The 10530-nt window shown below is 38.9% G+C and overlaps 1 protein-coding gene across 1 annotated transcript; it reads right to left on the bottom strand.

Annotated features, from left to right (window-relative positions):
- Positions 1-684: 684 nt before the first annotated feature.
- Positions 685-7694, bottom strand: LOC119415471 (E3 ubiquitin-protein ligase TRIM39-like). The gene is made up of 7 exons (XM_037682616.1): positions 7629-7694; positions 3675-4237; positions 3466-3561; positions 3056-3289; positions 1703-1850; positions 1590-1616; positions 685-1244 (listed from the first exon to the last, which is right to left on the bottom strand). The coding sequence occupies exons 2-7, from the start codon at positions 4230-4232 to the stop codon at positions 685-687; spliced, it is 1623 nt and encodes a 540-aa protein (XP_037538544.1). The 5' UTR covers positions 4233-4237; positions 7629-7694.
- Positions 7695-10530: the final 2836 nt, after the last annotated feature.

Below are 10530 nucleotides of genomic sequence, written 5' to 3'. Positions count from 1 at the left end.
TTATTAAAAATGGTTGAGGAACTTTTACCAAGTCCTTAATCTCTATACCATAGGTCAGAACTAAATCAAGAGTGTGATGATAAGAATGAGTAGATTTGCGGACGTTTTGGGTAAAACCAAATGAGTCTACTTAATTATTAAAGGCTATGCTTAAGCTATCGCTTTCAACATCTACATGAATATTGAAATCACCCATAAATTAAAAACAAACAAACAATGGTTTTAAGGTTCTTTATTGTCATTTGCATCACATGTGGTACATGAGGTGGAACAAAATTATGTAAAGGTCTCAGTTACATCCAAAAATAGCAAACATTTAAAGTATAAAATGAAACATTATACAAGGATCTAAGATGGACGCTAAACACTAATAATGTGAAATAATATGGTATATTAAACGGTATATTAAAATGTTATACAGTCCCTGTCGTGGTTCATTTATCGCGGGTTCGCTATATCGTAGATTTTCAATTTAAGATTGGACAGGAAAAAAATTATTATGAAATGAAACAAAAACAGTCACATTGTAAAGTGATGTAAAATACTAAAAACAGGAACATGTCTGCGTTGGTTTTTGCTACTTGAACTATGTTGCTGTGTCATTAGGCGTCTATACTAAACAAAGAAATGTACCAAATTCCAAAAATCATTCGCGAACTAAACAGAAATGGAGCACCATTCCTTTTATATTTTATGCATTTCACAACACTTCTCAGCTAAAATAACCAACGGCTCAGAGTTCTTCTCACCCTGAACCACGTGTGGGCTGAAATATGGATAAAGATCATCTTTGAATGAACAGCCTTTGAATGTGTAAATATGAGCCTGGGTCTTCACATCATAGAAGGAGACAAGACCATCCTCATAATCCACAAACACCCCCACCTTCTCAGGTTTTTTTTCCAGGGAAAGGCCAGCAGGTGGTTCAGTCATGGCTGCGTACTTCTTCTCTTCATAATGAACCAAAACCCAGTAGCCTTCACCTGGACTCAACGTGAGTTTCCCCTTGCGGTTGGCCCCGCCTCTCGCAACACCCAGATCCCACCCGGTCTTGTTCCCGACCTCCATCTCCCAGTAGGACCTCCCAGAGGTCAGGCTGTTGAGTCCCAGGACACTCCCAAACAGGTCAAACCTCTCAAAGGAATCAGCTATTTCCTGGTCCTTTCCTCCATCTCTTACTTCCTTCCCATCATCAGAAAGAACAAGGCGGCGGTGCGCGGTGTTTGGATCCATCTTTACATCCACTGTCGAAGAAGTAAAGATGGTTTATAAACTGGTAAAGATTGAGTGTCACACCTATCAGATGTGACCAGAGGGGCCCATCTGTGAATTAGATTAACAAAGACCTTAACAAACCCCTACTGTGAAGTGTGATAGGTTAATCTGCATATGAATGTGCGTATCTTATCTCAGCTTTATAACCTGAACCCCACACTCTCTGCTCTTTGAATTGAGAAAGCTTCTCGGATGAGAAGCGAAACATCTGTTACAAATAGTCCAGTTGTTATTTGTCTTGGAACTTTTTCACTGGTTTATAAGCTAAACTCTGTTTTTAACAGATAATGTTGGGGGGGGAATAAACCACCTACCTGCAAACTTTGATAGTCTCTTAAGTTCTACAAAACGATAAAAAAAAAAAAGAATTGATAATTTTGTCATTTTAATTTTGGACTTTTTCTGCCATGAAATTACTAACTCCTACCAATGGAGGTCAACTTCTCAAGTTCCTGTTGCATTTTTTCAATCATTGTTGTTATAGTTTCTCTCATGATGCCAAAAGACAATGTAGTGTCGAGTTCCACGTCTGCCCAGTCTTTCGTGTTTTCCTGGATGGAAAGTGATGGGTACCTCTGAAAAAAGACAAGATAAAGGAAATAAACCAACATATAACTTCTCTAGATACTGTAGATTAAAAATAATACTTTTCTTCACATATTTTTAATATAAAGTAGTCTCTTGCTACTTCGCGGTTCGACTTTCGTGGACTTGCTCTTTCACGGTTTTTCAAAGTAAGATTGTACAAGAGAAAAACAACTGTACACGATACATACTTGTGAACTTTAATATTACTTGTGATTGGGACAGTATAGGATACTGTACAGTAAAAAGTTAACAAAAAAAATGTACTTAGGACAGGCGCTGCCATTTTATAGTTTTCTCTCAATAAGCCTACACTGTATCGCCACCCAAAATGACTACATTTCCCAGAAGCCAACAGTGCCACACTCAGAAGCCCCGTTGCTTTCTGGGAAAGTGTTGATCTGATCTGAAAAAGTTTGGTCCTTATTCATACAGTGACTTCAGCACCCAGCGGATGCAGAGAGTCGCATGGAACCCACAGGGAACCAGACCAGATCCGGACTTCCAGACTCATCGGTGAATCTGAGTGCCGCCCGCTAGCCCATGAGGCCTTTCGATTGGGGAGACGCTGCCCAGAGGTCCGGCTCTCTCTCCGGAGCCCACCGGGACCTCCCCCATTCAGATTTGGACTCAATCGGACCACCGTCTGGTCATGTGCTGGCCATCCGAAGGTCCGGCTCCCTCCAAAAGCATTTTGATGCTGAAGGACTGCAGAGAGCCAACCAGAACCAGACCTCCAGACTCATTGTGAATCTGAGTGCTGCCCGCCAGACCACAAGGCCCTTTGAGCGGGGAGCCACCACCCGGAGGTCCGGCGTTCTCTCCGGAGCCCACCGGGTTTACCCAGAGCCTGAGAACCGACTAGAACCGGCAGGGTAGGTCTGCTGAAATCAAACCGAGTCGGACTGGAACTGATCTTCTGTTTTGCAGAGCTGAGTAAAATTTAAGAGCAACATATACATATGTTGTTAAAATGATGTAGGGTTAAGAGTTTAGAACATTGCAAGAGTGTGGGAAGGGTTTATAAAGCCTTAATATATATATAAACACTAAAATAAATATAACATACCTACTTCGTGGATTTTTACTTATTGCGGGTGGGGTCTGGAACATAACCCCCATAATAAACAAGGAACTACTGTATATTTAAAAAAAAACTAAGCAAAAATTTGAAAATGCTCAATTGTTTTCTCACTTGAAGGAAAAGAATGTGATCCTCCATCACAGATATATCATCCAGTTCTGACACCGATGTCTCAAGTTTGGTGATTTCAGCTTCCAACTCATCTTTGAGGGTTTTAGCTTCTTTGTCCAGTAATTTTCTCCGGTCTTTGAGAGGCTTCAGCACACTCGCCTGGGCTGCCTCTAAAATTGTAAGGACAGCTGTAAACACAGCTTCAATGTCCCACCACTCATTGTCAAGCTGGTCCTGAAAATGGGTTAAAAAATGTTAGATTGTCATATCACATAATGTATCTCCATATTACATTTTGTACTGTGTTTTGATTATAAAGTTATAAAATTTTACTTCTGAACTTTGTGAACACTATGGTAGGCTTGTTCTTGTTGTTTTTTTCAGAATGGTGATTTTCATCCCCTTCTTACCTTGCAACTCTTCAGAGCTGTATTGATCTTGTCTATCTTTGTTTTTCTGGTTGTAATTTTCTGTTGCAACTCTGTCTTTGTGTTGTCAAGATGAGCCTGACAAGAACAGAAGCAAACATTACAATATTCTTTTTGGCTCCTGTAAAAAAAAACAAATGTTTCATCTGAACTTTTGCCTCAGTTATTAGTATTTGTTCATCATACTGCACCTTCTTCTTGTCCCATTCGTCCTCAGTCGACACCACTTCCTCATGACCTTCTTCCAAACATCGAACACAAATGCACGTTTGCTGCTTCCTGCTGTACAGCTCAAGAGGGCGTCCATGTGTCAGACAAGCCCTTGCATCTAGGTTCTCTAGAGGTTCCACTAGTTTGTGACCTTTAAACCTTGGAGCTGAGTAATGACTCTCCAGATGTGTTGGACAATATGAAGCAAGACATATAAGGCAGGACTTCTCAGCCTTTAACTTTGGCTTGATGCAAACTTCACAAGCTACTTCCCCAGCTGTTCCAGAGAACTCATCATCAGTAGTTTTCATCAGTTGGACAATGTCTCTCAGAACAATGTTAGGATCAGGGATTTTGTTCAAATGCTTTTTGCAAAGAGGGCACATGGTATTCAAAATCATGCTCAAGTCTAGGCATTTCATACAGAAAGAGTGACCGCAAGGTGTGGTCGCAGGATCGGTAAATGTTTCCATGCAGATGGAGCAGGTCAGATGCTTCTCCATACAGAAGTCTCTGGGAGGTTTAGTGGTGGAGGCCATGCCTGCTTAAAAACAAAACAAGATGACTTAGAAAAGTCACATGTATAACATCCCATAAAGTATACTTTTGTTGCATCAGAATGGTAAACAGTATGACAGAGCTTTAGGGCTACGCTAAGAAAAAAACAAAAATTAAAAGCCATAAAATTCTGAGAATAAAGTCGAATAAAGTCTTAATATTACGAGAATAAAGTCGTACAAGACTTTTTGCAGCTCTCGTTTTTTTTTTTTTTTTTTTTCCACGAGTCGGATCCACAACGCAACCTGTCAATCAGTCCAGTAGGCGTGTCAGCAAATGACCAATCCAAAGCGAAATGATTGAGAAATCAAGGGTTGCATTGTGAGTGCTCTCACTTTTACAGTGAAACTGTTTATTAAAGGGATTACCATGGCATACATATAAACACTTTAGGCAACACAGATGGCTGTTCAATAAAAAAGGTTGTTCCATGACACTACCTGCTCACTATCTAGATTAGCAACAACAAAAGTTACTGTTTAGTGCATGCAGTTTAGAGTATAATGAATGTCTGTCAGTGCTGCTATTAATGGCAATGCCATACAGCTTCAGTTTATCATAAGAATGCTCAACATTCTTCATTTTACCACAGTTAAAATGTGGTAAACCTTGATTTATCATGAACAGTAGTCCTCCAATGCAAGAGCTGGGGGGTTCAAATCCACCAGCAGTCACATGCTGAAGTGTCCCTGGGCAAGAAAGTGAACCCCTCGTTACCTCTGATGTGTGCCACATCGATGTATGAATGTGATAAATCACTGATTAGTCTCTTTAGAATGATTTGTTCAATTAGCTTTGTATAGATCTAGTAGAGTGCTGTATGAATGGGTAAATAAGGACACAGATTGTAGTGTAAAGCGCTTTGAGTGTCTTGATGGGGCTGAGATGGTGTAAGGGCAGAGCAGCCGACTTGAGACCCGATGGTCCCCTGTTCGATCCCTGGTCATTGCACATCTTGTGGTGTCCCTGAGCAGGACACATTATCCCCAGTTGCTCCCCGGGTGCTTTCCACAGCTGCCCACTGCTCCACCTGGTGGTGGATGGGTTAAATGTAGAGAGCCAGTTTCGCCATTATATGGGAACATACAATGGTGACCATACATTCTTCTTATTATTATTATTATAAGATAGAAAGGTGCTATATAAGTGCAGTCCATTTACCGTTTATTGTGTCGGAGTTCGGATAATATTACTACTTTATTCTGGGTTTTTTCTGTTGTTGTTTTTATTCTCATAATATTAAGACTTTATTCTGGTAATAATATTACGAGTTTATTCTCATAATATTACGAGTTTATTCTCGTAATTTTACGACTTTATGCTCTTAATACTACTGACTTTATTATCATACGACTTTATTCTCGTAATATTATGACTTTATTATCGTAATATCATGTTTTTTTTTTTCTTCTTAGTGTGGCTCTAAAGCTCCGTTGTGCAAACAGACTACTAGACTAGTTGTCTATGAGGTGTTACAAAACGGCTAGCTTCTTATCCTATGAAACTAGTTTTGTTAGAGATGTGACATTCTCCAACAGTCTGTATTATTTGAACAGCTGTTTACAATGAATGATGAGAACAAAGTTGCAGATGTAAAGAGCTGTTGTCAAGGGAGTGTGTTATATTTGCACTCACCATGCTCCATAAATTTTACTGCTCTTTTATTGTTATTGTAATGATATTAAAATGTTCCATGATCCTTGCTGTATGTAATAATCATTCTTCATGTGATTTGTCAGTAAAGGGACAGCAAGAGATCATTCTATTATCCTCAAGGTTTTATTGATATGATTACACTGATGTCTTTCTGATGAGAGTCCTTGAGAGCTGCTGGCTCCCAGATTCCCTCCCCACTTCTGACTGCAGCTGGGTTCTGATAACAGACAGACAGGGCGGGGAGGGGCTGGTGGCTGAAAGTTTCTACAAAAAATTTTTTTTTTTTTTTATTCAGGAAGTCAGAACGGGTCAGCGTCTCAGACAAGTGAAATAATTGATAAGTTGTAGTTGTTGTTGGCTGTTCTCCAAAGCTTCTTAAATAAATCTGATAAAGCTTACACCTGGTTGCTTTGGGAATCTCTTTTTTCCATGACATCATTCATAGTTTTATATTTTTCCTTTATGTTTTCCTCTTTAAATGCAGAGACAAACACTCCTCCTTCACTTTTTTCAACTGAGATGAAGGAGAACAGACAAATGGGAGGAGTGCAGCAGCTCAGGTGGGGAGGGGGTGGATCCTGTTTGACAAAACATATGGTATGGCCCCGATGACGAACTACATCATTTATGACGTATGTGATGACATCACTGCTGCTCAAAGTTGAACAGCTCTATGAAGCAAACAGATCATTAAGATCCAGTTCCCGTCAAAGATATCCCATCTCTAATTTTTGTTTTGTTTATTTTCACACTTTCAAAATTGAAAAACAAATACCGGTAGATAAAACAGATATATCTAGAGCCAAACTTGTACTTGTATCTACGTGGCTTTTCAGTGAGCTTCTATACAACTCGTTTTTATGCAGTGAGTGTAAATTATTCTCACTGTAGCCTCAACAAGTAATAAGCTATTCAAGGTGTCAAATTTCAATATTTCTTTTATTTCAGTAAACTTAAGCAAAGCTAAAGCAATATACAAAATGAAAAAATTATAAAAATAGGGCTGCCCAATTTTTTTTGCACATATGCACTGTGCAGATTATATTTAATTTCCTCTAAGATGCTTGCTTTTATGATCAACTTGATGTTGTGCAACATAAATGTACTTTCTGTGTAAAGATTTTGAGCTGCCATGTTAAAAATGGAGACATCCAGGCTCCTCTACTCTAAAGGACAGTGTGTCCCCAAGTTTATATCTTAAATCAGTGTTGGACATTTCTGTTGTCTTCTGGGACATAAAGAGAATAAAGCCTTACACTGGTGCAAATGTCTAAACTCCAGAAAAGTTAACATTTTTAATATTAGGTTAATATTAAGTTTTTATTTATTTCCTTTATAACTGTTGAGTGCAAGTTAATATAAGTCAGAAACAACATCAATCTACAAATGGCACATTTTCCATCTAACCCGAAAACTATCCATGAGCTAAAACACCTTCAACTTTGTTGCTCAAACCATTTCGTTGCCACACCTGTTGAGTCGATTGTCCTGGAGCGAGTCAGATCACAAAGTTACATCCTGATTTAAGAATCAAAAACTCTCCCTTACAAAGCTGAGGCAGTCCAACCTTTAATAAATGATCAGCTTTAGTTACGCTCTATAAAACGGAGCACCATATATGTAAATAAGCAGTAATCAAGATGTTAAGTATAGCAAAGGTGTCATTTTTAACAGAAAGCAAATGTGCAAAACATATTACTACATACAGAATATAATTGTACCTTCTGGCTGCAGAGATCTTCCTCTTCTCACAGGCGTCTATTCCTCTTTATTCCACTATGTGAAGTGGCATGAACTTCCTCATGGATTTCCTTTTCTCTGCGTTAAGTTTCATTTCTGCACAAAAGTGCAGTCAGACACCTCCTTTATGTAAAGAGGAGGCTAGCACACAGCTGAACAAGCAAATGATGCGTGTGTGTGCATGCTGCAGGGCGAGTTGCATGTTGAGCAACGATCAAATAATGGACCTGCCAAGAAGGTTTGACTGGATCCAGAAGGTGGATTTATGTTTGCAGCTCAATGTGAAGACTGCTTGATGCGTAAACTTAAGATTTTTTTTGTTTTTTATATCTAATTTCTGAGCCGACAAAAAGAAAGAAACAAAACGTCTGAGCAGTGATTTATTTCATGATTCCCTCATAAATACAGTGAATGGTTTTAATAACTGAATTATTCAGCTTAATCACATCCAAACACAAGTTACACTCATACATCTCTAGCTTCTTCACAGTCTTTAGATTTAACAATTATTATATCCCTTAACAAAAAGTAGTACATTTGACGTTTATTTTTGCAAGTATACTTTAAGTTAAGTATAAGTATATCAAGTATACTACACACCATACTTGTAGTGTACTAGAAGTATACTGATTTAATACTTGTTTGGACTAAATTGGGACATTTTTATACTATTTTTAAGTATATCAAATAAAGTTTATAAAAAGTAAACTTCAAGTACACTTACTCATTTTTAGTGTAAAATAAGTATACTTGTAGTACACTTACATAAACTACTTTTTGCTAAGGGATAGTTTGAGGTCAATTGATGCTTTTGGGTGTTGTTAACTTTTACTTGTACTTTCCCCACAACTTTAAATAACATGAAAATAAATAAATTCACTGTAAATTATATCTGTGCAAATCAAAACATAAAAATTAAAAAGCTAAAACAAAGCGTCGGCATCTCTAAAGTGCAGTTTCTGCTGGAACGTTAGACAAATACACAATGTCATCTGATAAATGTAAAAGTTTAGCCTGCAGCTGGTTAGCGTAGCCTGGTTCAAAACCAGACACCTTGAGAAATAGGCCACCTCAGTTCACTAGTAATACCCCCACATCCCCTACAATAAATAAATAAATGAAACCTGCTCTTCTTTAAAAACTGATTCAGACACTAAGAATCGTTGTTTCCTGAACAGCGGCCTGTGGTGGCTGTGAGCACAACTGCATGTAGAGGTGCATCAACACAATCCTGTATGTAATAATAAAGTCCATGCTCAATAATCCAGGTATAAAATCCAACATTTTTCAGTCAGGTCATCTGGACAGTTTCTTTTTTTTTGTGCTGAAACGTTTCGCCTTCGGTCCAGAAGGCTTCATCAGTCAAGGAAACACAACAAAACTGATTCTTCCCCCAACGGCTTACTCCAAAGTGGAACAAACCAGTTCTGCTTGTGATAAGATGGTCTCTTTGGTACGCCCCCTCCTCCAGGAACAGGGTCGGAAATGCAGTTGTTTTGCTTTGTTTTTGTTTTTTTGAATGTCCAGAGGACCAGATTTAACTTTTTTAGGTTAGATCATTTGGTTTTCATATGTGCAATATTTTCTGCTGCAGTAGTTTACAGGATGTAACCACAGTTCAGGTTTAAAGATGTCAACTTCCAATAAATGGTGGCATGGTGGTGCAGTTGGTAGAGCTGGTGTCAGATCAAATCCTGGCTGGGGTCCTTTCTAAGTGGAGTTTGCATGTTCTCTCTGTGTGTGCGTGGGTTTTCTCCGGGTACTCCAGTTTCCTCCCACAGACCAAAAACATGCATGTTAGACTGATTGGTAACTCTAAATTGTCTCTAGGTTTGAGTGAGAGAGTGTGTTTGTCTCTATGTGTCCATGTGATGGACTGGAGACCTGTCCAGGGTGTACCCCACCTCTCGCACAGTGATGGCTGGATATGGGCACCAGCGACCCAAAAAGGAAGAAGCTGGTAAAGATAATGTTTGGATGGATTACTAATAAGGTTATGCAGATTGGAGAACTTCTTAAAAGTTTACTTGCAGTTGTGTAGTGCGGTTGATCTTCGGACAGTTTCTGTATTTTATAGTAAACCCAATAAACACATGTTGGCTTTATTCTGTGGTTGCAAAAGGAAAACATAGGATGAATAGTGTTAATTGTAACAGGTGTTTTCCCCAGAATGTTACACTTTTTTTTAAAGGACAATCAGTCGCTTCAATATCAATTTCTAAATCTGAAGGTCTTGTGTGTAGGACGGCTGAACGACACAAGTTTCCAGCTAAAACTATCTCAGTACTCCAAACTTGGACCCAAGCCGTTTTCTTCGACAAATACTAGGTTTGGTGAGGTGCAGGGCTTCCCAGCTTTTCTTTCCCACAGCTCTGTGAGTACATACAGTTTTAATCAAATCATTCATTAAGCAGTCTGTACCCAGTATTGTGGATCTGGATGTGCAGTGCTCTAATAGAGGGAATTTGTTGCGAGTTCATGACTAATTGGTGTATTGATTTTGATTGTAGCTCATATTGCTGAAACGATTTCTAAACTGCTATTGCTATATTTACATGTCAACACCATTGTGTTTAGGTATTAGGTTTAGGTGTGTTTAGGCGGCTGTCTAAACTGAAGCCCATATTGTCCAAAAAGAACCTGGAGACAGTAATACATGCATTCATTACATCTAGGCTTGATTACTGCAATTCGCTCCTGTTTGGTATCATTCACACCTCCATTGCATGACTACAACTGGTCCAGAATGCAGCAGCCCGATTTTTAACCAGTACAGGCAAAAGAGAGTACATTACACCAGTTTTGGCCTCACTGCACTGGTTACCGGTTCACTTTCGAATCCAGTTCAAAATACTCATGTATGTCTACAAATCACTGAACAGT

The sequence above is a fragment of the Nematolebias whitei genome, chromosome 1 (genome assembly GCF_014905685.2).
Source record: "Nematolebias whitei isolate Nwh7 chromosome 1, NemWhi1, whole genome shotgun sequence".
NCBI lineage: Eukaryota > Metazoa > Chordata > Actinopteri > Cyprinodontiformes > Rivulidae > Nematolebias > Nematolebias whitei.
This window is presented reverse-complemented; position numbering and strand designations above follow the sequence as displayed.

Excerpts from the sequence above, each read along its gene's own strand:
- LOC119415471 (XM_037682616.1), bottom strand. The coding sequence starts at position 4,232 with ATGGCCTCCACCACTAAACCTCCCAGAGACTTCTGTATGGAGAAGCAT. Across the intron at positions 3,562-3,674 it reads ACGAATGGGACAAGAAGAAG|GCTCATCTTGACAACACAAA; the intron begins GTGCAGTATGAT and ends TGTTCTTGTCAG. Across the intron at positions 3,290-3,465 it reads CAGCTCTGAAGAGTTGCAAG|GACCAGCTTGACAATGAGTG; the intron begins GTAAGAAGGGGA and ends ACCCATTTTCAG.